This window comes from Thunnus thynnus, chromosome 8 (genome assembly GCF_963924715.1).
Source record: "Thunnus thynnus chromosome 8, fThuThy2.1, whole genome shotgun sequence".
NCBI classification, from domain to species: domain Eukaryota; kingdom Metazoa; phylum Chordata; class Actinopteri; order Scombriformes; family Scombridae; genus Thunnus; species Thunnus thynnus.
Genome location: NC_089524.1, coordinates 34,796,875 through 34,824,567, shown reverse-complemented (window position 1 = coordinate 34,824,567; position 27,693 = coordinate 34,796,875). Strand labels below are relative to the sequence as shown.

The window sequence follows — 27,693 nt, the reverse complement described above, 5'->3', positions numbered from 1 at the left end:
GTTGAAATAAAACAGACCCCTGTCTTTGGCTTTGTAACAGCTTCTGTCTCTCTAAAACAGTTATTGGAATTGAGATATTCCTGAATGAAGCAGCATCTATGGAGCACAAGCAGCAGCAACAAAGCCAGAAAGAAATCATGTGAGAGACGACAAGCCACATCAGCTGTCCTGTCTGACAGACATGCAGTTATACAAGAGATGCAGATGTACCTGCTTATTGAGTACAAGTATGTGTGTATCACAGCTACTGCTGCATTTTAATAACAGGACAAAATACTGCATGGGGGCACAATGCAGAGTCTGAGAACAGGCTTGTCTGTTGATATCTGGTTTCTGTGATGCTTTACTGTATTCTTTGTATTTCCTGTTGTACTGCATACATGTACACTTAGATATGGAGCTTGGTTTCTTTTGATAACTTGACTAACGGTATTTATATTTGACTGGTATATATATTTGTTTATCACTGTAAATAATGTTTCAATATACTGTAGTTTAAGTCAGGGCAAGGCAAATGTGGCATCTTTTTCTTTACTTTTATGGTAAAGTAATCTTCCTCTCCAACATGGCGATAACTAGACAGAGTGTCTTCCCAACCAATTTCAATGATGTCATCGTCAAATTATCTTTGTCAATCTGTGCTACTCAGCCTGTTTGTATGCTCCATGTCAGAGATGAAGCCAGCAAAAAGCCAAGAGACAAATTTAATGGTGCAACATGAAGTAATGGCTTAACTGAGAAAAGTTGTCTTTTCACAAACATTCGGTCATCATTTTGATTCCCCTCAGATTTTAGGGTGCATTAAGGAGTTTTCGTTTTTGAGTAAACTGTCTCTGTGACAGGCAGGGTACACATCAGAAACTATATAAAAGACTGCTCCACATCCAATTATCACGAGAAGTGAAAGTTTACATGTGTGGGTTCCACCCCCAGTCAGTAGGTGGCGGTAAGACCGTGTTATGGTTTCCAACCGCCGTTAGACTGCAGGAAGAAGAAGGTCATCAGTGTTCTGTTTCCAGGGCGGTGCAGTTGGCGGGTGAAAAGCGCCAAGTCAAAAATACTGACTAGGAATAGACTAACCCGTGTAGTTCGTCTGATGAAAGTGAGCGCCTCTCAGTATTAGAGAGGCCTCACATTTTTACTAACAGTTTACCGCCTCAGTGAAAGACTCGTTTGGTTTGTGAAATAATATGGAGGAACTCTTCAGCAAAGTGTTAGCAGTGAGCGTGAGGTGCAGGGACTGTGAGGACAGGTAAGCTGCTGACGCTGACCTCAGAGTACCTGGCGTAAACACATGAGCAAGTTAGCGACATATTTCAGCTATAGAACAGGGCAAATAGATCTTTCTAAGGCCGTTATGTCGTAAACAATGATTTATTTTATTAGTTCAAGACATTAATATAGCTTTTAAAAGCTAACGTTAACTTAGCTAGTTCTGTGTGCATTAGTAACAATGATCAAACTAGTATATTTAAAACTATTGTTTATTATTTTGGAAGTGTGCTCTGATAGACGCATTAAATTTGTTTGTCCTCCAAAATTTTCTGTCAGTATTGATTTACTGTAACCTTACATTGGTGGAGCAAAAATGTCTGCTCTCATCATGTTCTCATTCAAACTGAACCTTGATTTGAGAGTGTGCTTAAAGACTTTAAACAGCGAGTTGCGTTCTTATGATTTCCAGTGTCCATCGGCCTGATGTTTTATTTTTCTGTCCCTCATCCTATTAAACTATTAATATGTAGCGTTATTTATTGATGATAGCTTCATAGAGTATGTTGTCATCTGCTGTACTACTGACGCATTAGGGTACTGCAAAGCTTAGAATGACAGATAACCATTTAATGATACTCTGCACTTCAGCTGCTGAATTAATGTTAGCTTCACAGACTCGGTGGCAATGAGGGGAAATCACTATTCAAATCAGTGTATCACTGTTCAATGACAAATGTGGACTACTGTTGATGTATACCCTAAAACAACAACAGTGCACCAAATAAACGTTGTAAGGTGGCAATGTGCTTACAGCTTATGAGCCTGAAATATTCAAGTAATACAGATGGCAGACCTCCAATGAGTAGCACTGTCAAATATAATGAATTGTGGAGAATACAAAGTAACTCATAATAAGGATGTAATTAGATAAGTACAAGGAAACACAATGGACCACAGAGCCTGCCTATGTTTGCTCCAGCTGACCAGTGAGTCATGCTGTCCATGCTTGTCCTCAGTTCAGACACCATTTTCCTCTCAACCACCACCTCCAGATGAGTCCCAAGGACAGAGCTGGTGTTTCTGATATGCTTATTCAGCTTACTGGCGTCATTAACTCTGATCCCAAAGCCCCAGCACACTACAGTGTACTGTACTCACTACTGCAGACTGACAGAACATGTGATCGTTACTGTGTCTCAGTGAATTACATGATGCTGCACTCTATACTTGTGCTGAATTCTTACCAGCTCTCCTAACTAATGCATATGTTAGCCAGCAATCTGATATTTTTTATAATATTAAAAGGAGGGTGGAGTTTGAATCCTCTCTTTCTCTACATTAACTTTACAACAACCACAGCGTTGCCTTCTCGGCTGCTCTGGGATCAGAGGCTTCTCTCTGGGGGGATGATGGAGGGAACCAGGCATGTAAATTATGCCTCCATAGCCATCAGTATTGCTTTTCACAGTATAAAAAAGGCAGGAGTGCCAGGAAAATTAGTTGATATCAATTGTGTTTGATCAAGTGATGCACCATTGTGTTGTTTTGAGAAACCATGTTACATCGTAGACAATTTTCTGACCTCTCGCATTAATCACATTAGCATAATCAGTTTCAGGACAGTTATAATTGAGGTTTGAAACGATTGTTCCAATAATATTTTTATTGGCTAAGATTACATATCATACACACTGTTTGGAGCAGAGTTGGGTTTTTTTGGGTTTTTTTTTTTTTTTTTACCATTTTCAACGGTTTAATTTTACAGGAAAGCAAACATCCGTGTCACCATTGAGCTTCAGTTGACAACAAGTCCAGTGCACAAACGGGTGAGTAGGAATTTTGGATAAACAATTAAAATAGTGTTCTCTGTAATTTTAGAGTAGTCAGCTAATTGGAAACAAATATCCACCTCTCATCACATGTTTGATGCCTACACTTGTTCCTCTCCTCCTCTGGCTGCACTGCACACCTCAGTCTTTTAACCTTTAAATGTATAACTGTTGTTGGGTTTGTTCGTTTGTTTTTTTAACCTTTATTTATTCAGGTGAGTTTCTCTGAGAGCAATGCTCTCTTTCTCAGGAATGCCCTGATCACATTCACACAGTTACACATTCATACCTTGTAGCTGCCTAGTGCAACGGAGGCCACTGAGCAGCCTCAATGAAACAGTTGGGGTTAAGGGCCTTGCTCAAAGGCATCTCAGGGGTGGTAATGAGGGAGGGGCAAGCGCTGCTTCTTCACTTTCCCGTTATACTGCAGGAAGAAGAAAGTCATCAGTGTTCTGTTTCCAGGGCGGTGCAGTTGGTGGGTGAAAAGCGCTTAGATTTATCCTGCCGGTCTGGGGGATTGACTGGTGATCTTCCAGTCACAAGTTCGCTTCTTGTTATAGACAGACTTTCCTTCCTGGGGTCTATTCCAGAGAGCAGGTTTAACAAACTCAGAGCCTAACTCTGAAACTCTGAGTTGATGAACCTGGAGATGGGAAACTCTGAGTATTTGGTTTCAGAACAGCTCATCTCAGTCAGTTCAATCAACTCTGAGTATGTTCACTCTGAGATAAGTGCCTGCGTGAATGAAAAAAGCTATCATCAGTGTAGCTCCAATACGACGATTCACCATGGCAACAGGTAGATAAAAGATAAAAAAGGTAGAAACATTAATGCGTGTGTATGTGGACTGTGAACATTTATCTTTAAAAAACAGCAGCAGTCACAGAACCTGAGTTCGAGTGGTGAAAAGTGTCAGTAAGTAACACAAAGTTGTATTCAGCCAAAACACAGGAAAAAGATATATAGTTGAAGAAAAAATCTATAGATCAGTAAGACATAGATACAGATAGATACACAGAGACATGATTGTAAGAACACAGCCTGATCCAGTAATAATGCAGTTGAAAAAGTGTTAAGGTTAAAACTGGGTAGGTTTTTAGATGTCTATTTGGATCTTGTCTCAACAGCATTCAGTGACTATATTTCTATATAACTATTTCAACAAATGTAAATTTAAACATTACTGAAACGCTGTTAAAACATGTTAAGGCTATACGCAACCTGAAAAAAAGTTGCTTTCAAACTACAATTAGTCTGCAGCTGCACCACAATCCTGCTCACTCAGAAATACTAACATATTATCTCCAATATGACATGAAAACTATGATAGTACTGTTCCATCAGTATGACCAATCACATCATAAGAAATATAGATGATTATTCATTGATCATATGTGTCTAAATCCATACAATACTTTTAAAAAAAATTTAAGCAGAGATTGTCACATTATATGCAATAAAAGTTTCACTGCAGAGGAACTGTTGTAACAACCTGACAGTTGTTTTATCAATGAGTCACAGTGTTATAAAAATTCCCACTTTCAAAAAAGAAGGACATGCATAGATTTTATTCTGAGCTGAATGTGAATTTCACTGTGTAATATTTGAATGTGAGGATAGAGATCTCTGTACAATAGGGATGTACGATTCAGGAAATCTCACGATTCAATTCTGATTCTTGGGGTCACAATTTGATTCACAATCGTTTCATGTACAAAACGATTTGATTCTTGATTCAAAATCAATTCTCAATTCAATATGTTCATAGATTTGATTCTAGATTGATGTTTTGAGTTACTCTTTCCATTTGACTGCAGTAGACACTTTTATAGGTCTCAAAGAAAAAAAACACACTGAATCAAATGTAAACATTTACTACTCAATGTCAACCTGAGTAAGATTTATTTTCCTTTAGTCCACTCAGTCAATAGGAAACCAAGGCGGCCCTGAGACAAAGGGTAAAATGAATACTTAACACAAAATAAAAATGATTGCCAAGATAAACTGCTAAGTGCAAAACTTCAAATAACTTAAAATCATACTTCAAATAACAAAATCAAACAAACAATAGCTGCCTGCCATATATAGCTGCAAAGTGCAAACATGAAAATTGGTCAAATTGATCACTATAAGCGGATGATTATTTTTCTTTTTTTGTTTGTGATTTTGTTTCTTTTTCTTAATTTCTTTTCTTTAATTTGTATATTTATTACATGAATTTAGTAATTAAGTAAGTAATGAAACGGGCAGCTTTGCAATTAACTAAATTTTATTGACTGTTTCAAAATACATACATGTCTCTCCGTGACACACACTTCACTTCCTTCTTGCCCCTGGAGTTGGGTCCGGACGAAAACCGGCGTGGCATCATTGCACCATCTATGGGATTTAACAAGCTAACTCATGTCAGGAAAAAATGGAAAACAGCGTTGTGGCAAGACTGAAAAATGAGAATCGATTCTTGGAATTTCTGAATCGGCAGAGATAGAATCATGATCCTTATGTGAATCAATTTTTTTTGTGCACCCCTACTGTACAAATACAAATGATTGATTGCACAGAAATGTGGTAAAGTACAGAGCCCCCCTGGCGCCAGCTGAGGGGAAAGTGTGTAAATCTGTAGTCTTGGTTTAGAAATCCGTGTGCATGGTCTATAAACTGTACTCGCGGATTCATAATCAGTGCGCACAGATTTGTAAACTGTGCCCTCAGATTTGCAATCCATGTGCTCAAATGACTTTTTTTCTTCAGAGAACAAGGACCTTCATGCATGGAACATTTTGACAGCAAACGCATCTGCCAAGTAAGTCCAATTCATCTAGATTTAAAGCTATATTGTGTTGTCCATTGGGCGTTTCACAGCTTTCATTGTGTAATGTTGTATTTATTATGCTTCTTTTACTCCAAAACCAAGCTCTCAGTTTGAGGCTACCAATGAAGCAGCTAACGCTTCCCAGGCTTACTTGTTAGCCAAACTTTGTGTCACTACAGACTTCCATTTACGCTGTGACTGCTTGTCCATAAGGTAAATTTAGAAGTGAGTTAACTAGACCCAGGCATATATGTAAGGATTATGGGTGTTTTGACAGACATTTTTCATTTATTAAGATCTGGTGTGGTCTTAGTGTTTACAAATGGGTACATTACCAGCATGCTTTTGTGCATGCAGACTACAAAGTAAAGAAATGTTCTAAATAATATAACAAATGTCATGTGTCCCTATTTGACAGGTGTGGGACCTCCATTGGTAGGGTTGATATGTAAACTTACCCAATGACTGAACCAGGACAACCTGGAAACAGCTAGGGGGAAACTGATAAACAGCTGGTTAGTAGAGAGTAGAGTCCTTCATTCAGAAGGTGGCACATTTAGGTTGTTTTGGCTCCAGCATATTTGATTTGAAATGAAACAATGACTGAAACGAAAGTGCTGACTTGGTTTTAATTAGTTTTATTGTGTTCACATCTATACTGGGTGAACAATGAGGCAATTGTAGATAGTCTGCCAATTTTAGGACAATGCAGGAGGAGGACAATCCTTAAAATACAGCAAATGCAGCCAGGGAGTTTTTTTAGGACCCAGCAGTGGAATGTTCTTGACTGGCACTGTCATTCACCTGACCTCAGTCCAGCTGACCAGATGTGTCACTCACCGAAAATCAGACCGAAGGCAAAGGAAAGATACAAGATACAAGTACAAGATACAAGTGAATTAAGTTTGGTTTAATTGGTCAAATGATCTTTGGTCCACTAAAGAAGACTTTAGTTACAAGTAAAAACTAAAGCAACAATTACTACTCTGTTCATTTGTGGATGTCAGGGCTCCAGATTAACTTTTTAACCAAAACCCGAAAAACAATTTTAACCATCCTGAAGTGCATGTAAATCATCCCAAAATCAAAATGTTATTTTTTTACTTTATTATCATCTACAGTAGTTAGTTGAAAATAAATAGGAGAACACAGAATACTCAATTTAATTTAACAATTGAGTATTTAATATTTTATATATTTTAAGATTTTATTTAAACATTAGACATCTTGAATGTTGTTTTTATTTAAGACTGTGTACAAGTGAAAATTATTAGTAGCCCATTGATATTAATGATTGTGTGAAATTTTAGCAGCGGCACTCATAATTTTGCAGTGGCGGTACGCTGCTGGGGAAAACACTTCCTCATTAATGATGTATTATTTCACCACCCACGACCCATTTGCTATTGATCAGAAATGCTGTGTCTCTCTGTGTCTCTTTCCCCCCTCTTCCCCTCCCTCCTTCTTTCTCTCACAACCCGACTGGTCAAGGCAGATGGCCGCCCACCTAGAGCCGGGTTCTGCTTGAGGTTTCTTCCTGTTAAAAGGGAGTTTTTCCTTTCTGAGTACGGTTTTTACTTGTTCTATGTGAAAAGTGCCCTGAGATAACTTTTGTTATGATTTGGCGCAATATAAATAACCGTCCCAAGGCCAATGGGACACCGTTAGTCTCGAGCCCTGGTAGATGTAAACTAGGGATGTCAGTTTCCGTTAATTTTGCTTTCAATAGACCAACATCCATTAATCTGTAACTAAGCTTTTAATTTTTAAGAAAAGTTGTGATGTAGCTTTTGTTTGTGAGAGCTGTCCAGCAGTTGGTGGTCAGAGCAAGCTTGTCTGCCCTGGCTAGCTTGAATCTTAGCTCATCCTTCTTCTCCTCAAAGTGTTTTTCAATGCGTTTAAGTCACGTAACGTACTCAGGCTTGTGGTATCAAACTAGCTCTTTCAATCCCTCACCCTCCACCACAGTGATTGGCAGCATATCGGTCTCAATCATCCAGCACACCAACTGAGTGATGGCCTCAGACCAGTGTGCACTTTCTCCCCCCAGGCTAACAGTGACGTGATCTTTGGCGACTGTGAGCCATCCCCAGACATGGCAGCGGGGTGCTTGTTCTTAAAGTGGTACAGCAAAGTGTTAGTACTACTACTAAACTTAAGAGTAGCATACCACAATTTACATTTGACTTTGTTGCCTTTCTGGAGGAAATGTTACCACACCAAGCTTGGTTTAGAAAGCTTCAATTTTTGCCTCAGACTGCTAGCTAGTAGCAAAGCTGTTAGTGGAATGTGTATGCAAATTAACCTATGGACCAACATGCGTAGCCAGTCAAAAATATTCTCAGTGGTTAACAGTTAACTGTTGATATCCCTAATGTAAACACCATTAAGGTAAAGAGGACAGATAAACTTCATAGTCATTTATTTTCTGTATGCAGTCTTTATTCAAGACATCTGTTTTAAATTTAACAAAACACTTTTATTCCCTTTTATTGCAGAGTTTCCAGAGGACCAGAGTAGAGAGCTTATGAGACACCAGGGCAGACAGCTGTGGATGGTGTGTTGCTCACCTCGGATGGTTTTGCTGGGGTTTCACATGTCTGCTTTCTGAGTCTCTAACTGTACCTACCAAGACTGGCTTTCACAGCAAAACATACACTCACCAAGCACTTTATTAGGAACATCTGTGCAATCTAATGCAATCCTGTACAACAGCTCTGCCATAAATTCTACTTCTACAAAACTTATACATATTTTGTCCACCCTGAGGGGGTGGTCAAAATATGAGGAACTCTTTTCAATATAATGCACTCCAGCACATCACCGTCACCACCAAAAACTGAAAATGAATTGAATTGAAGCACTGTCTTTTAAATTATTGGATGATTAGAAGAGATGATTAATCTTTGTAAAGTTGATATACAAATGTATTTATATATTGTAATTCTTCATCTTGTTTTTGTCATATGACCTCTGTCTCCTTCAAAATAAATAAAAGGTATACTCTCTCTTTGTTGAAATTTTCATCCACTTTTTCCTGCTAACGGGCTAAGCACTTCAGTGGCTGACATTACAGTCACTACTTAAGTGTTTTGTGACTTCACCATCCTATAGTGTCCTAATATAGTTTTATGAAATTAGAGGAATTTTAAACAGTGAATATAACAGACCTCTGGAAACTCTGTAAAAACAGAAAATGTTTTGTTAGGTTTAAAACAGATATCTTAAATAAATTAAGTGTATTCAGTGTGCATTTGTTTACTTAACTTTTACTACACGTACCTCCATGCCCCTTAAAGCCTGAGTGCTGGTACATCTTGACAGCCTGCGACAGGTGAACAAGGTGAAGGAAGCCAGTGGTGGTGCGAGTGAGTAGAACAGAAAAACATTAAGGCAAAATTCCCTGAAAAAGGTCTAACATATTGTCTACTCCAGTAGAGCTGCATATGTAATGCTAAGTTGTGCACCACCAAAGGTTTAATAAGGGAACTGTGATACGACTGCCAAAACTGTTCAAGAAAAAAAACATTTTCACAGTGACACTCATTTGTTCTTTTGTAATTTATCTGTACTTTCAGCCATTGGCTTTGAAATTAAATCATGACTATGAGGTTAATGTTTCCTCCTCACTTTGATGGTGTTTACACTCATGGATAAACAGTATATGAATTGTAGCTTTAGTTTTTACTTGTAACTAAAATCATCCAATTTTAGTGGACCAAAGATCATTTAACCAATTAAAACAAACTCAATTCATGATGTATTATATTTGGTGCCAAACTGTTTTCAGTCATTGACTGAAGTCTGTGATCCCAGAGGACACTTATATCTCCCCTGGTGATTCTATACCAGTCCCTAACTGCAAACTGGACTTTTGCATTCTGACTGAGGTAAAGTTAACGACAGTGCCAGTTGATAACATCCCACTGTTGGATCATAAAAAACTCCCTGACTGCATTTGCTGTATATTTAGGACCATCCTCCTCCTGCATTGTCCCAAAATTGGCAGACTATCTAAAAAAGAGGGCTACAGTTGCCTTGCTGTTCACAAGTATGGATGTGAACGATAAAGCTACTTAAAACCAAGTCAGCACTTTCATTTCAGTCATTGTTTCATTTCAAATCAAATATGCTGGAGCCAAAACAACCTAAATGTGCCACTGTCTAAATGTAGGACTCTACTCTCTACTTACCAGCTGCTAGTTTCCCCCTAGCTGTTTCCAGGTTGTCCTGGTTCAGTCATTGGGTAAGTTTACATATCAACCCACCAATGGAGGTCCCACACCTGTCAAATAGGGACACATGACATTTGTTATATTATTTAGAACATTTCTTTACTTTGTAGTCTGCATGCACAAACACATGCTGGTAATGTACCCATTTGCAAACACTAAGACCACACCAGATCTTAATAAATGAAAAATGTCTGTCAAAACACCCATAATGCTTACATATATGCCTGGGTCCAGTTAACTCATTTCTACCATAAATGTAAACATTTCACACAGACTTAGATGAGCAAATATCTAAATGAGGTGCAAAACAAACAATGAAAGCTGTGAAACGTCTAATGCACAATACAATAGAGCATTAAATCTGCCTCATGGTCAAGCAGTCACAGCGTAAATGGAAGTGTGTAGTGACACAAAGTTTGGTTAACAAGTAAGCCTGGGAAGCTAACATTACCTGCTTCTCTGGTAGCCTCAAACTGAAAGCTTGGTTTTGGAGTAAAAAAAATACAATAAATAAAACGTAACACAATGAAAGCTGTGAAACACCCAATGGACAACACAATATAGCATTAAATCTACCTTTAAATCTAGATGAATTGGATTTACTTGGAAGATGCAGTCACCATCGAAATGCTCCATGTATTGAAGGTCCTTGTTATCTGAAGAAAAAAGTTGTTTGAGTGCATGGATTGCAAATCCGAAGGCACGATTTACAAATCTGTGGGCATGGATTATGAATCTGAGAACTCGGTTTATAAACCGTGCACATGGATTTCTAAACCAAAAGTACAGCTTAAAACATGGATCTTTTTTTTTTTTCTCAGCTGACCCTAGGGGGGCTTCGTAGTAAAGTTAGTAGAGATAGTCATATGAACTAATATCCAACCAGGATTTTAATCTTCGTCTCCTGACGTAAATTAGTGCTTTTCAATATGAGTTTTGATATTGACTGTAACCATGATGAAATGAAACAGCTGTTTCGGGCTCTGCAAGAGAGAAACTGAAGAAAAGCAAGTGAGCAGGTTAGGTCCACAGAGTAAGTTATAGTTATAGTGGTAACTGATCCAGAGTAAAAGTCATTAGTGTTTCTGGAACTAAAAAACCTGAGTTTCCCTCATCTCAGAGTTAACCAACAAAGCTCTCTGGAATAGATCCCTGATGACTAATCTGTTGTTTTTGGTTTATTTTAGGATCTTCTAGTAAGACTAACAGATGATATAGATCCATATTTTCTCTTCAACCTCTCTATATCAGAAGAAGATTTCCAAAGGTAAGTGTTGTATGAAGTAAAATGATCAATGTTTGCATTTAGGTTGTCATGAACAGGTGTTCTTTGACTTTCACTGATGTTGTCTTTCTTTGTCATTTTTTGTGTAGTTTGAAAGTTCAGCAGGGGCTGTTGATAGACTTTGCATCATTTCCTCAGAAGTTTATTGACCTGCTTAATCTGTGCTATTCTGAGCAAGAATCAGACAATCCAAGGTACGAAGACATGCAAACCACCATAAGTCATCACACTGTTCACCTAAATAAATTCAGCTTTACATTGTATAGACAAATCTGGGTTGTAGGCAGAAGTAGCCCACGTGGGGGTTGGACAGAATCGCTTAATTAATGTTATTTTGTCACAAAGCCTAATTAATTTCAGAATAGAGTTTAGAGAGTGAATAACCTCTACATTCACACAGACAACCATCTGTTGGAGGGGGTGACTGCCGACTATGATTAATCCAAACATCTCTGCTTTCACTGTCAGTATAAATGTGTTCAGTTCCACTCTGACATGGCAGTAATCAGCCACTGAATTCATCTATATGAGTTTGTATCCATTTTACCTTTTTTGGGTGAGGTTTTTTCTTTTTAAGACTTTTTAGGGTTTAAATTTATTTGGCTCAGGCTTCTATCGGTGGGAAAGTTTGTCGATTAGTAACATCTCCCAACATTCTTTACAGCGGCTATAATCGACATTTTGTAGAATAACAATGTATCAAAAGTTTAGCGTGTAATGTGTTGGTTGTGGCTCGTAGTGATGAACCTACAGAGAATTATCAGTGACTCTGCAGCTCCCCATGGCTTTACGGAGCTTAATACAGAATTCATTCTTTAATGGTCCGGCTACAAATTTACTGTTTTGGTTCACTCTCAGCGCTCTTGTAGTGTAATTTTTCAGCCGCATTAGGCACCTGTCTGCAGAGAAAAAGTTCTAAAAAGCCACTGTACCTTACCTGCTCAGCACCAAACAGCAAACACAAACGGGTAGCTGTAGACTAGCTGGTGAACATAGTGGAGCATTTAGCCAGATATTTCCTTCAGGAGTTGTTAGAGAGCAAAAACAGAGCTAAAAGAGAGTGAATATTAGACTTACATCCACCAGGTGGACAGAAACACGACTCCAAATGAATGATAATGTTGCTCCGTAACTGCTGGATGTGGAAATAAGCAACTGTTTGCTAACAAGTTCAACATAACTTAAAAACTGATGATATGACAGTGCTTTTGTTCACTTGTTTCCACTGCCCTCAAGTGGCTATAATTTCAGCTATTGGAGGTTAAATAATTCCAGATATTTTGTCTAAGTATTGTGAGGTATAGACAAAATTGTAAACTTTGATGCTGGTATTAGTTGATTTGGATAAATCTTTCATGATTCGTTGCAAATTCCTGGAGGAAATATGACATGCACGTGGATGCTTTTATCAGGTTTTATTAGGTCTTTTATCAAGTTTAATTTTAATCTGGGGTGGACAAAATATTAGAAACACCTTTCATTATAATGCAGTAAACCAACAACACACACTACATGACTGTTCATTATCTGTTTCTACAGGTTTCTCCTGCACTTGTCATGTCAGTCTCCAGTGCTCGAAGGCCCCGCCAGCTTCAGTGTTGTAGAGACAAACGCATTCAAACACCTGAACCACTTGTCTTTGCGGCTTGCTCAAGGCTCTGACAAACATGTTAGAGACTATCTGGCAGTGTGTCTCTCCTCTTTGAAGGTTGGCTCAATCAGCATAATTTATCATCATCATGATACTGCCTGGCCTCTTGAATAGAACTGTGAATAGTAAAACTGATTCGAATGTTGTCTGATCAAACGGAGGTTTGTCTGGTGGAGTTCTGCAAAGGGAGACGGTAATCAAAACATTCCCAAGACCTTCTCTATCCCTGGTCTTTGTTGAGGTGGTTGACTTTACACACTGCTTGTATATTACTTGTACATTTCAGATAGGTGAGTTAAAACAGTTCAGTGAAGTTATACTCTTATATTCTTATTGAACAATCAAAGGAAATACAAACCGTCATGGATATTTTAGAAAAAATGAAGGCTTTATCTGATTACCCTGAAAATAAGCATCAATCAAAGCATGCATTAGGTTCTTAACATAACCTGTACGACTATAATCAGTTTTTTCCCAAGTCAAGTCCCTATGTTCATAAGGACGTGTCATTTCAATGTTTCAGGCAGAGAAGCAGGCCCTGGAGATGAAGCTTAAGAAGACTGAAGATGATCTGTCCAGGCAGCTGAGTTATGCTCAACAGGTGTGCTTTGCTGTGGGACTTGGTGTTTAAGGCCTATTTTAGTCACACAAGTGCAACAAAAAGCAGTCGGTCCTGGGCGAACAGATCACATCAGTTGTCTCACAATTCTGAAATAGTTGAACCAATCACAGTGGCACATGATAGCAAATACACAGCAGCACAAAGCTGCAGTCAGGCAGACTGAGGCTTTCACAACTGAGTTTATTCCTGTGAAGAGATTGAAAGTTTGATCTTGCCAGTTTTATTTTGCTACACTGTGATCTAAACATTAAATGTATATAATATGCACTGCTAAGCATGAACAAAGCATGAAAAGCCAGAAATTTTGGAAAGGGGGAAATGATGCACAGGATTAATGAGCCCCAGTAATCCAGCATCTCCCACATGAACAGCAGAATACTGAGTTATAACTGACCAGTCAGGTGTGTGTGGTTATTCTACAGCAGCCTGGTGTTGTTTTCAGGTGATTTATTGAAGGTAAACACAATGGACTGCTTTGTGTAATAGCACTGTGCTCTAGCGCAGCCCTTCTCAAATTAGAGGCAGCATATTTATCAACATATGTCTGCCTTCAGATGCTGAAGGGATTTAATTATTCAAATAGTTTTGAATAGGGAATTTAGGGGAAATGGGATTTGTCCAATTTTGAAAATGGAACAAAAAAGGTATATAGATCTTATCAAACTTCGTGATTGATCCAAGAGTTGTCTGCTTTATCCGTTTGAGTCTGAGGTGTGCCCTTCTGCCAGTGTTTATGGTGCTGCAGTCTTTTCATTTTAGGAGAATCAGTGCAAGCAGTTTAGAGAAGGACATCGCTATAATTTGATTAGCAGTGTTCTTTAAGTCCTCAAGGACTACCCTGAATATGGACCTCAAAGGGTTAGGATTTAGTGTGCCACATACATTTGAAAGGATGTCAAAAGCCCCTGTGCAAAAATATACCAGCTGTAGACAGGACCCGAACATCAGGCTGTGGGTACCTTGATCACGCCTGCATCTGAAACAACTCTCATCTACCCCTGAAATAGATTTAGCCAATGTGTGATTCTGATATTTGTGAGCCCAGGTCCTCTTCCTATGCTGCTTAATGTGCTTAATGAGCTATAATGAGAGTGCTTTAAAAAGAAACAGTATCATAACATATCTATAATTCTCTTACAGACTCTGTCTGAGAAGACTAAGGAGTTGGACAAACTGCGTTCAGAGTGGACAAGTCAGAGCAGCTCTCTGTCCAGCCGTCATTCTCAGGAGTTACAATCTGAGAGAGAGAAGGCTGTAGAGGTAAGACTGGCAGGACTGTGCTAACAGGACTGTCCAATGCTGTTGTTATTAAAGGACATTACATTCTCCACATCAGAGATAAACTGCCTCTGTGTCGTGTTATTGCTTTCAAAGCTATGATATTTGAAGATCTGCAAAAAGCAGTGTATTTAGTGATCTCTAGGGGAAGCATTTATTTGTCTGGATCATTAGCAAAAAAGTGGATGGTGGTCATGCTGCAAGAGTTGTTAGAGATGTTTGTTTGGACGGTGTGATGCTTTTTTTCCAGCTACACTGGAAAAGCTGTAGTGTAGTGAACTTTCTTTCAGTTACAGAGCAGGCTCCAGCAGCAGACTGAGCACCTCCGCCAGGAGCTGGAGAGTGCTCATAAGAGGAGCAGCCAGCAGCTTCAGAGCAGACTGACGGAGCTCGAGGTCTCCTGCAGAGAGCTGACGGAGAGGAAATACAAGAATGAGTCTGCCATCAGAGACCTGAAGATAAAACTAGTGGGTGCAGAGGAGGTAAGTGATGGATGCCAGATGAGGAATGACTGTGCCCTGGACTTTTAAAATCCTGACACATGTAAGGAAAATTCACTGATTATCTGTTCACAAATCATGAACACCCTGAACCAAAAAGAGCAGACAATTGCGATGCATCCCACATTACATATCACTGAGACTCCTTTCCATCTGTCCAGAAGATATACCTAGTGCTCTCAGATACACAGACTCTACTGCCTTACTTTGTTGTACACACACAAATACACAAGCTCTACTATATTCCCAAGGAGTATCATTTTTAATATTTGTTTCCCAAGATTTCTCCCAGTTTCTACCAATTTGGATCATTATTGTCAGGCATTCAGTTGTAACTTTGACACATTTCTGTGAACTTGATGCTCCTCTTGTTGAATGCAGCTCTGCTCTCTGATTTGGGGAATTAGGCCTACTGGTCTGATTATGTTCCTTCTGTTATGTTTCTAGGACTGTCAGCGTTCAAAGCAGCAGGTCTTATCTCTGAGGAGAGAGAACAGCACTCTGGACACAGAGGTTCATGAGAAGGAGCGTTTGGTGAGCCAGCTGCAGATGAGAGTGGCTGTTCTGGAACAGCAGATCAAAGACAAGGATCAGCTGATGGGCCGCACAAAAGAGGTCCTGGAAGCCACTCAGCAGCAGAAGGTGAGAGTTGCAACTTCTATAAGTGTCTTTTCAAACACCTGAAAAGCCAAGATGTTAAAAAAAACAACAGAACTCTCAACTGAAGATAAACTTTATCATATCCTGATCTTATGGTGGACCCAGCATCACATCCACCTGGTCTCATACATTTTTAGAGGCATAGTTCCTCATCTAGTTTGCTATGGCCAAAAAAACGTTAATCTTGATTTTTTTTTCTCTCACAATTTTAATCAATTTTTGTTTGCCTGCAAAATGTAGGCTTGAAACATAATATTTTTTAAGACAGCTTATTAAGAGCAATAAAAGACTTGCACCACCATTATGCTATCATCATTACACATAAATACCGGTTCTTCCACACAGCTATTGACCATCAGTACAAGATGCTTCAACTAAGTAGATCACATCCAGTTTAATAATAAGTTTGAGCACATATAGAGCAGGAATGTCTGCTCACTAACTGATCTGCTGTAGCATTAGCTACCCTGCAAGTAGAAACAAACCTAACAAAGTAGGATCTGGAAACTGTTCAGTCGACTCATGTATCCAGAGGTGATACTTCTAACACGAACCAAGAGCACAGATCAGTGTGCAGAGTGATTTTTAGTCTGTTCCTCTAATAGATGTAACTGTTAAATTCACTATGAAATAGCCAGAGGCAGCGAGCTACTTGGAGTAACCACAGTCACAGTAACTAATCACATCACAGTTCATGGGACTGGCTCAAAACAGCAAATGTAGCCAGCTATATCATCTATATTACTTTTTGATTAAATATAACTATTTTGTGCATATTGTAATAACTTGATTTTACGATTTAGACATTTTACATTTTACATGCAAAAACAAAAATTTGAAATAATTGAATTAGACAAGAGGTATCACCCAGCCCAAGGCCCAGTTACTCCGCTTTAATTGTGCTGTGTGATTAAAGCTGTGATCACATGAGTTTCCACTGCAGCCTCACAGCAGGGAGATAATTGTGCTGACCTGCACTGTTGTGGTCCTAATTGTTGGCAGGGCAGACCAAGGCTAAAATAAATATTCAGCATTTTTCTTATTGTCAACAAATTCCATGTGCAGACCACGCCAACAATTAATTGCTAACAAATATTGTGTGTATATTCAAAGCCTTATATATTTAATTCCTTTGTGCCTATTAAAAAATACAATATGTCAAATGTGGATTGTTTGGAAAAGGGAAGGCACTTTCAAAAAATACTTGCCAGGTATTGGATGAACCATTTGTCTATCACCGTCTTACCTTGCGAGGCAGCTGGATTCGTGATATCACACGAGAATCCTCATAGGATGCTGAATGCGCATAACAAGATGACAAGATGGATTCTCGTGTGATCTTGTGATCTCGCGAACCCAGCTGCCTCGCAAGGTAAGAAAATTACTGAGCCATTTAAAAAAAAAAAAAGGATCAGATATATTTGTGAGCTATTTTTTAAAGATTTATGTAAATCCCCAAATCCACTGGTACGGATCTGCGAGCCAAAGGCAGGGTACAGAAGAGAAGGTATCAAGAGATGCACCAGCACTTGGTTGGTTTTGGTGTTTTCATGGGTAGGGCTGGGCGATGGACAAAATTTCATATCCTAATGTAGGTTATTTCATATCCCGATAATGATACCTATCCCAGTATGGCACATTTTAAGTCAATGAATAAATATTTGGTCTGTCCAAATGATGAAAAATATTGCTGGAAAGAGTGTGATTTACGTCACAATAAAATAAATGATAGAGCATAAGAAGAAACGATAGATTCTATCATAACATGATATATTGTCATATCACACAGCCCTGTTCATGAGATTTGTTGACAGCAGGAAAACTATAGATTAACACCAGACTTATTCTTTAAATATATTCTCTTCTAATTCTGTTATACATTTTTAACCTCTATGTTTTTAATTTCTAGGAATCAGTGGAAGAAAATGCTGAAAGTAAAGAACTTCAGATTAGAAAACTTGAAGCAACGGTAAAATCACTGTCTGAGGAGCTGATAAAGGTTTGTTTAGCTGCATGCAGACTACCTATATGCTGTTATTCTTTCATGTGTTCAGTTTTGAAATGAAACTATAACTGAAATATAAGCATCAGGCCACATTACGTTTGACTACAGATCTTTAAGTCATCAAGTAACTGTTGGCTGTTACACATCATTTTCTGTGTCCATACAAACCTGCTTTTTGGTATCATTTCATTGATTTGGTTAAGACTTATAATGCTCTAACTCTTAAGAAACTGCGACCAACACCCTGAGGTGTTCCTGTCTCCTGGTTTGACTGACCAACTAGGTTTACTTTCATTTTGTATTGGCCAAACATCTTGAAGAATAAAACAATCCATGCTTAAAATATTTATTTGTAGACATTCTACATTTTCTCTTGTTTTCACATATTTGTAAAGCACTTTTTAACTTGTTTTTGAAAAGTGATATATAAATACATAATTATTATTATTGTTGTTGTTGTTGTTGTTATTATTGTTATTGTTATTGTTATTGTTATTGTTATTGTTATTATTATTATTATTATTATTATTATTATTATTATTATTATTATATAACAGTTCCTTACTTCCTTTTATTTTTCTTTATCCAGGCTAATGGTATCATTCAGAAGCTGCGAGGGGAGGTCCGAGGCCTAGTTGGAAAAATAAAAGTAAAAAACACTGTGACTGTGTCGCAGGAGAAGGTCCTCCAGGAAACATCAGAAAAACTACAGAATGTTGAAAAGGATCTACAGAGAGCCAAGCAGCAGCTCATCACCAAGGATGAGCAGGTATGTCTTCAAATCATGGAAACTGCAGACACACTATATTTGGCATTCTTTAGTTCTTTCTTAATCTGGACTTGTAAAACGTCATCCATCACTGTCCCAGTTCAAAGTCCACATTTAGCCAATAACGCTCCAAATACCTGGAAATGTTTGTGTTATGCCCAGTTTATCAAGGACACCTTGTGAGCTGATATGTGGGTGAACTAGGGGTAGACAAGTATCCCAGCATGCATTTCATATCTGTTACGACGTTACAACATGACAACATCAAACACAACTTTAAAATGTTTGTACTACAACAATGAGAAAGTAACGATTTAGTTTTTTAATATAGGGTTGATTTATCAAAATAATTTCTAGTTGAAAATGTATTACAATGTTTTCAGAGATGGGAAAGCCTGCTAACTTCCAAGGTCATCCTTGGGGTGTCCTCAGGATCTACAGGTCTCATCTCTGCAGGTCCTTTAGTAAGGAGTGGCTCTGATGGCTCCCTTGTATTTTACACTTAAGTTGTAATTCTTTTTAGAAGATCAACTTTGGTATATTATTGTTATTATTAGTCTATTATTATTGACGCAAAAATGATTAGTCTGAAGGTTAAGTACAGGCTGATGTTTTAATGCAGTTGCAGTTAAAGCAGTGCTGCCTCTTTGGACTTTCAGCTCCTTATGCATGCAGATCTCACCATATGTCAGTAAAAAAACATAAATGACAAAAACAGAGGCAGCGAGGTGGGATTGTAAATGTACATCAGTTAGGATAAAAGGTATAAGGTGTATCGTATACCCCATTTCCACCTGGTATAAACATGTGATCTGTACCTGGATACATTATCTGGATAATGACATCCGATCTATGGGTCTTTGCATTTAAGCCTGGTACTAAAATGCATTCTCGTTTTCTCAGTTGTGTCCGCATTGTGATTGGATCTTGTTATGCAAACTAGGTAGGCGGAGCTGGTGGACATGTTGAGTCTTAGGCCATGGGAAGCAATGCCATTGACGAGACTTGTAGATACTGCTACTTCCTTTAGCTGGCAGCTAAGCGGAGCGGGGTGACCTTTCAACTTCCTGGGTGTATGTTTTTCTTATGAATGTGATCACGCTATACAGATTGCATTTATACCTGTTGAGATCCAATCACAGTTTGAGCCTGACCACCTTCAAATGTGGTCTGGCTGATCCACTCAAATTCCGATCCCAATGTATTCTGAGTGCATTTACACCTCGCATTAACATGCATTTTTCCTTATCCAGATAATGTATCTAGATACAGATCACATGTAAATACCAGGTGTAAATGGGACCTAAGTATTACTTGAGTTTTTCTAGAGCTTTTAGTAACCATCAGTCAGTCCAACAATATGTAAAATTATTCTAACAGCTGCTGCACTTTTGTCAATAACAAGATAAGGTCTGGTGTTAATTACTACTATTAATAATAATAATTATTATTATTATAACTAATAATAACCAAGATAATAACAAAAAAGTTTCCAATAAATAAATCTATTTATTCAAGAGATGGTGAAGGTGTTGTACTAAAAAAGTTGCCAATAAAAAAGAATTGCTTTTATTGTTCTCTTCACATTTTTACATTTGTAATAATGATATTATCCTTTATTTTATTGTTGTTGACTCATCTGTGCATCTCTAAAAGATACCAAATTGTAATTCCAGCTCCAGTTCTCAAATGTGAGGATGTACTTCTCTTTCTGTTATTTTCTTTGTAAATATAATACCTGCTGTCATTTTTGACCTCATATTGACTCAAAGTCAATATGCTGTCAAAAAGTCAAAGTCGATATGCTTTAAAAACATTGCTACACTTACAGTGGTGCTTGAAAGGTTGTGAACCCTTTAGAATTTGCTCTATTTCTGCATCAATATGACCTCATACATGATCATATTTCCGTGCAAGTCCTAAAACTAGATAAAGAGACATTGATTAAACAAATTGTACAAAAATCTTACACATTTGTTTATTTATTGAGGAAAATGATCCAATGTTACATATTTGTGTGTGGCAAAAGTATTTGAACCGCTACGATTATCAATTAATTTGAAGGGGAAATTATAGTTGGGTGTTTCAATCAATGAGATGACAATTAAACTTGAGTCTGAGAGGCCCTGCCTTATTTAAAGAAGAGAAATCTTAACCATCAAACTCTGAGCATCACAACACAGGTTTGTGTAAGTGTGAAAAAGGAGATGTCTGAGGACCGTAGAAGAAGAGTTGTTGATACTCACCAGGCTGGAAAGGGTTATAAAACCATTTCTAAATAGTTTGGACTCCACCAGTTGACTGTCAGGCATGTACAAATTGAAGCGTGTAATAGTCAGGGAGGCCACAAGGGACCCCAGGGTAACATCTAGGAAACTAAAGGTCTCTCTTGTAGTGGCTACAGTCAATGTTCATGAGTCCACCATCAGGAGAACATTGAACATCAATGGTGTGCATGGCAGAGTTGCAGGGAAAAAAGCCACTTCTCTCCGAAAAGAACATTGCTGCTGGCTATGGTTTGCTCAAGACCACGTGAATAAGCCAGAAGGCTGTTGGGAAAATATTCTGTGGATGGATGAGACCAAAACTGAACTTTTCCGCTTGAATGACAAGCATTATATTTGGCGATGAACAAACACTGCATTCCAGCATAAGAACCTTAACCCATCTGTGAAACATGGTGGCAGTATCATAGTTTGGGCTGCTTTGCTGCCTCTGGACCAGGACAGCTTGCAATCATTGATGGAGCTACACGTTCTGAGTTGTACCAGCAAATTCTATAGGAAAATGTCAAGGTATCCATCTTTGAACTGAAGCACAACAGAAGCCCCAGCAAGGGTTCACATACTTTTGCCTCACACAAATGTGTAAGTTTAATGTTTTTGTCTCATTTGTTTAATTGGGTTCCCTTTATCTAGTTTTAGGATTTGTGTAAAAATCTGGGGTCTCATTTATAACTGTTGTGTACGCACAAAACGGGGCCTGAAAGAGGCGTACGCCACTTCCCACACAAAAGTTGTGATCTATAAAAACAAACTTGATGGGAGAACGTTCGCACCTGTATGTCAACTCTGACCCATGCGTACGAACATTTTGGAGACAAGGGAAATCGGCGAAGCAGATGGTGAGGTGGTGAATTGAAGCCAGATTGTATAATAATCCTCTCACACATGTAATTTCACTTAATATCAAACGTTAATTATGGATCCACGTTATCGTACATTCAAACCAGCAGTGTCCGCTAAACATTTCATCAGCGTTGTCTCACCCGGAGAGAGTCAGCTGTGGAGCAGCCAGTGTTTCCCCCATATTCAAGAAAAATCCAAGATGACATCAAATAACTTGAACAAACATTACTAAAAAATATTTGCAGGACAGAGCATTAATAGATTTGTAATATTTCATTATACTGTGCATATATCACCAGGTATGAGTTTAGTTTCCATGTAGTTTATGTGTGTAAAATCGCTACAGTAAACACGACTGTTATGTCAAGCACAGAGAGCGCACTAGAGACACCACGGTGGCCATACAAACTGACTTCTCCAGTCACCTCATCGCCACATCTTCACCATCTGCATTGTAAATTAGAGAAACACCTGTATACTGGATTTTGGAGTAAATATAAATGAATACAGTGCTTACTGTATTGTAGATATTGAGTGTGTGGTGTAGGCTACTGGTTAACTGGGAGCTGGCCCGCTGCAGGTTGTGGTAAACATTTAACCAGAGATGTCTGACTTTACGATGCACAGGAATGTTTATTGATGTTGTATATGGTTGTTTTGGGTTACACACATAACTTCAAGATGTCCGAAAATGGGGAAATAAAACGGTAAAAGTCCGCTCATGCCTGTTGCAGTCCTTCCTCTGCTGCTGCACGAGAGAGGGTCCGATACACTGACTCCCGACACTGATTGGCAGGGCGTCTAAAGACAGAGAGAGTGATTGGTGCGGCAAAAGAGACACATGTACATCAATATTCATGAATGCTTTTGCATCAACCTAAATGGTTGAATGTGGGTGTGTTTTTATACAGTCTATGGCTTTAGGTCATATTTATGCATACATAAAGAAAGTTCTAAAGGCTTCACAAACTTTCAAGCAGCACTGTATGTAGCATTTTTATCCAAAGCTCTTTACATTTTGCCTCTCATCCACCCACTCATGTATATTTAAACCAAGTGCACCAATGCAAGGGGCTGGCATGGCTTGCAAAAGAAATTATGCGATATGAAGTTGATGACAATATTATGTATATGTTACAGGTTTCAAAACTGAAGGAGCAGTTGGAGACGACAGTACAGAAGCTAAATGACAGCAGGGAGGTGTTAAAAACAAATGAGAATGGTGAGGAAGCTTGTCTCACTTGTTTCAATGATCAGTGGACTTACTATAGTTACGTTAGAGGACCCACAGGAGACTGCTGCTCATATCCTCGCAACTGTTGTATCATTTGAATGGTGCGAATATATTGATACCAAAACAATACTTTTTCGATACCTCATTTTAAATTTAATTAAATGTTATTCATTTTACAAAATAAGCCAAACTTTTCAGTCCATCAGTGTTCAAAGATCTTCAGACATGTTTAAGAAATATACAAATATTTTCTGTATATGTTTGTTTTACACACAAAAAATGCAATTATCCTGTTTGGAAATTGTTTAAATGACATCTCAACCTTCTCCCCGATTGAAAAATCCAGAATCTATGAGTATGCACAAATTATTACGAAAGTTTTCCTGCTGGACACAAGATTTCTCCTACTTCACTGTGAAGTCCATTCTTAGTGTATGTGCACTAGAGGCTTCAAGTTTCCACATCACACGTGTTTAAATTGCATATAAGTTGCCCGTGACTGGCTCCAAATTAGTTGTGATGTCACAAATCATGCGCATATGTACACGCATGTATTTAAAGATAGCACAGAGAAACTTTCCTTCTTCCGCAGATGAATGTGAAAACAAACTCTGCACATGCATCATTCTGCGCAGTGAAGCTCAAACATCACAGTGAAGAAAAGCAAAACACATTTACATTTTTTAGTGGAGGGGGACATTACTACTGTTACATTAACACTATCAGCTGGACAAGACATTTCCCAAGATGAAAATGTCTAAAATGAGCAAAGTTATGATTTAGATCAGAAAATATCTGATCAAATGTCTGTTTAAGAATGTGGCAGTAAGGCTGAATAATAATAACAATAATAATAATAATGATAATAAATAAAATGTATTCCTGTCAGTGGAAATAAGTATTCAAAGAGAACTGTGTATGCCAAAAAAGTGAATTGCATTCTTTGATTCCTACACTCCAGAAGTGTTATGATCAAAGTACCTTGTCAGTTTTTGACAGTTTTCTCATCTGCTATTATGATTTTCTTTTATCATAGTTATAAGTTGGCTCAACAAGCAGCTGAATGAAAAGCAACTGTCCAGAAAGCCACAGTCTCCTGAATGTTTGGAGAATCCTTCAGTTTTATCTGCAACAACAGGACTGAGGGTAGGAGAGATCTCCTGGCTATGCTTACACCCATATTAATCCAAACTTAATCATTAGCTCTTTGTTGACTTTATCCTTCGCACTTACACACTATTGTAAACATGATCAGTATTATTATACTTCACATCAAATATAGAATACAACTGTCTACGACTTAGGTTAAGTGAATTTATTCATTCACAGTTTTTTATGGGTAATGTTATAACCACGTGCCTCACTCAAAAGCAAGATATTAAATATAATTTTACACCTTTCACCAACTATTTACAGTGATGCTAGTTAAAGATGTCAATGTATTTTTCCAGGCACAGTTTTATCCTCAGACGGGCAAACCTGCTGTGTCCCTTGTAGCAGCTGCTGATGTCACTGCTGCTGACCAGCGAGCAGTGCAGTCAGCCAACAGACAGACGTGAGTTTGCATGATTGCTTTCGCCCCACAACTAAATTCTTTCTTTCCACAGTATGCAGTATACTTTTGAAACACATTCATTCTACAGTGGACTTAGCATCTGATTCTGTTTATATTATCTTATGATAAAATATTTAAATGAAAATTTTGTTTCAAATTTTCTCTGCTTTCCTTTTGAACACCTCTGTCTTGTCTGTTGGGGGCTTTCATTTTATTACAGTACTGAAAGATGACTGAAAGACATGTTTCATTTTCACTCTGTTTTCAGTGGTGAAACAAATTATACTGTTTTCCTCTTGTCCTCAGTGGAGACTCTGCAGTTCTGGATTCTAAGTACTTTGAGAGGAGAGATGATAGTATCCCAATCTACGGACTGTCGTCTAATCTGCTTCACAGAGGTACAATTACATTGACTGAAAGCTTCAAAATATTCAGTGTAAACAGGAAATGCGGGTTTCATTTGACCACTTTAACAGAGAATATTATGCCCACAGTGTAATTACTGCAAGGTGTAGTGTGAAGAGTGTGAGCGTAGGCTAAGATCAGCGTTTGTATAAAAAACCCACTTTTTTTTGGTCATGTGTACACATACACTACTGGTCAAAAATTGTAAAGCATCCCCATTTTTCCAATTTTTACTTAAATGTAAGCAGTTCAAGTGCAGTGAATAACTTTAAATAGTACAATAAACAAACAAAAAAAGGAATATTTAGGTTACCAAAAACTTAAAAAATCTGTGTAGCTCCCCAACAGTCTATACTATGCCCACACTGCTGTAAACTGACTTTAGACTAAAATTATGGGTCATTTGGGTTTGGTTTTTCAAGGTTGCTACCACAAAGTTTTGCCTATTTTGAGTAACCCTTATAATGTCCTACTAATAATTAAAGAAACTGTCAAAGTTAGCAGTAGTTGTATTTATATGCTGTATTTTAAATAACTGACCCCAGACAACACTTTCAAAGAAAAAGGGAATACTAGTTTACTAAATGCTTCTTCAGTGTTCAGTAATTTACCCTAAAAATTGAAATCAGTCAAAAACATAAATAACGCAAATTAAACCCCTTTAAAATAAACAAACAGTAACCTTTGAAATAATGTTGAATTGATTACCTAAAATATGCATAACTTAACAGGGTCCCGCAAAAATATTAGACAAAATGCAACTACACAAAACTTAAACTCAGATTTCTGAGGCAAAATCCCTATATCTCTCCTCTCAACCACTATGGGACACTCAGGTCAAAGTTTTTAACTGGACTCTAAGCACACACACAAACACAAAAAACAGAAAAGTTGCAGGCCTGTATGTCGCTCGTGTGTGGTGCAGCTAATAGAATCCTTTTCTTCAACAGCAAAGGCACACAAACTCACAGTTCAGCATCAGTCCTGGAGCAACTGTTTGTCTTCAATATTATTTGGAACTGAGTTGCCATTGATTTTAACTACTTATTCAACTATTTACATCCTACCTTATTAATGACTAAATTCTCTTAATCTCTCTCAACCATTTTTTGTCTTTCTTTATTAAACTAAATAAATTTCAGTTTCAGTTCTTCTCATCATTTTTTTCAGTCTTCTTAAGGAACTAAATTATTTTAAGCCTTCAGTGTTTTTATCAGGGCTACATATGTAAAATTTCATATTTATAACATTTCAGGGATCAAGTAAGGGGTCAACAACTCAGCTTTTCTACAACAATGGAAGTAAATTAAACCTAGAAACTTGATGCAAACGGTTCCTACAGATGTCCCAACTGTAGTTGATTTCTTCCAAACCCTCTGTATAAAAGCATGGAGGGGAAAGCGCGATGGCCTGGGGCTCTTTTTCCTGGGTCCCTATGCCTAGTTGGTCAGGGGTTCATCCTGGAGTAATAATAATCAAAATGAACTGGATGATGAACTGGACAAAAGGGTGAAAACAAAGCAACCTGCAAGTGCAACACATTTGTGGGAATGAGTGTGACTATTTGTAAAATTAGGGCACATTTGCACTCTAAGGAAAAACTGCTTTCTAAAATATAGAGCCTGTCCTCCCACTAGGAAAAGGAAAAAAAAATTAAAAAGGAAGCAGCATCTGGAGTCAGTAATAAATAAACCTGCAGTAACCAGGTTATTACAGTGCATGTAAAAAAAAAAAGTAAATTAGATAGTGGGTATCATGATTAAAAAGCAACAGATCCACTGAGTTGTAGTTTGTAGTCTAATGCTAATTTGCACCAGATGTTCAAAAGGAAGTCTATATGAAATCAAAACAATCAAAATTTTAAAAAATCTTAAGATTTTTTTATCTTTTTGATTGATGACAGGTTGGATGAGAGTGAGGATAATGTGATAGAGGTTTCCTTTTTTTTCCTTTTTTTTTTCCAGAGCTCCCTCAACGAACTAAGCCCTCTGTAGCTTCTGCTTACTTCTCTGCTTGACGCAGAAGCAGCCAAATGTAAGGACCGGCGTACAGATTGAGCTTCATTTCAGCTCCAAGTGGATGAAGGAGCATTAAAACCTCACCATCTACTTTGTCTGCAACTCCAGTCCAAAACTGTTACTGACCTGCTGTGTTAAATGAAGTAGCTAATGTTGCTATCTTAATTTACTCTACATGTCTGTCTTTTAATTTGTGGTACAAGTAAATGCTGTTAAAACTTTATGTATGGTGGATTCCCATGATCATGGAGTATGTGTTAATGTCTTCAAATTAAATGTATTTTTTCCTAATACAGTATATTAGGTTTGACACCCCCAGTGTTGATATTGTGATGTTGTTTTCTGTTGTATTTTAGTGTGTATTCAATGTGTAGTCTTTAATAAACAGCTTTTCAATCCTTATTGGCGTATCATTTACAGTACAAATGTGGAAGGGAATCTACTGGTCTTACATTTGTTTTTAATTTATTTATCTCACTTAGTTTCCATAAA

The 27,693-nt window shown here is 37.9% G+C and overlaps 1 protein-coding gene across 2 annotated transcripts; it reads left to right on the top strand.

Moving 5' to 3' along the window:
* The first annotated feature begins 1,000 nt into the window (after positions 1 to 1,000).
* Positions 1,001 to 27,603, top strand: sass6 (SAS-6 centriolar assembly protein). 2 transcript variants are annotated; one of them, XM_067598050.1, is made up of 16 exons: positions 1,001 to 1,252; positions 2,981 to 3,041; positions 11,279 to 11,358; positions 11,466 to 11,570; positions 12,916 to 13,084; positions 13,551 to 13,628; positions 14,790 to 14,909; positions 15,224 to 15,409; positions 15,875 to 16,069; positions 17,997 to 18,086; positions 18,682 to 18,861; positions 23,130 to 23,211; positions 24,260 to 24,369; positions 24,675 to 24,778; positions 25,085 to 25,176; positions 27,148 to 27,603. In XM_067598050.1, exons 1-16 carry the CDS (start codon positions 1,191 to 1,193, stop codon positions 27,198 to 27,200), a joined length of 1,767 nt encoding a protein of 588 aa, XP_067454151.1. In that variant the 5' UTR covers positions 1,001 to 1,190; the 3' UTR covers positions 27,201 to 27,603. The 2 variants fall into 2 exon arrangements, with proteins under 2 accessions (XP_067454151.1, XP_067454150.1); XM_067598049.1 differs by having other exon boundaries at positions 1,002 to 1,252; positions 15,218 to 15,409.
* The last annotated feature ends 90 nt before the right edge of the window (positions 27,604 to 27,693 follow it).

Bases quoted from the DNA above. Each gene is read 5' to 3' on its own strand.
- sass6 (XM_067598049.1), top strand. From the start codon at position 1,191: ATGGAGGAACTCTTCAGCAAAGTGTTAGCAGTGAGCGTGAGGTGCAGG. The intron at 3,042-11,278 runs GTGAGTAGGAAT...GGTTTATTTTAG, and splicing joins CAAGTCCAGTGCACAAACGG to GATCTTCTAGTAAGACTAAC. The intron at 24,370-24,674 runs GTAGGAGAGATC...GTATTTTTCCAG, and splicing joins CTGCAACAACAGGACTGAGG to GCACAGTTTTATCCTCAGAC.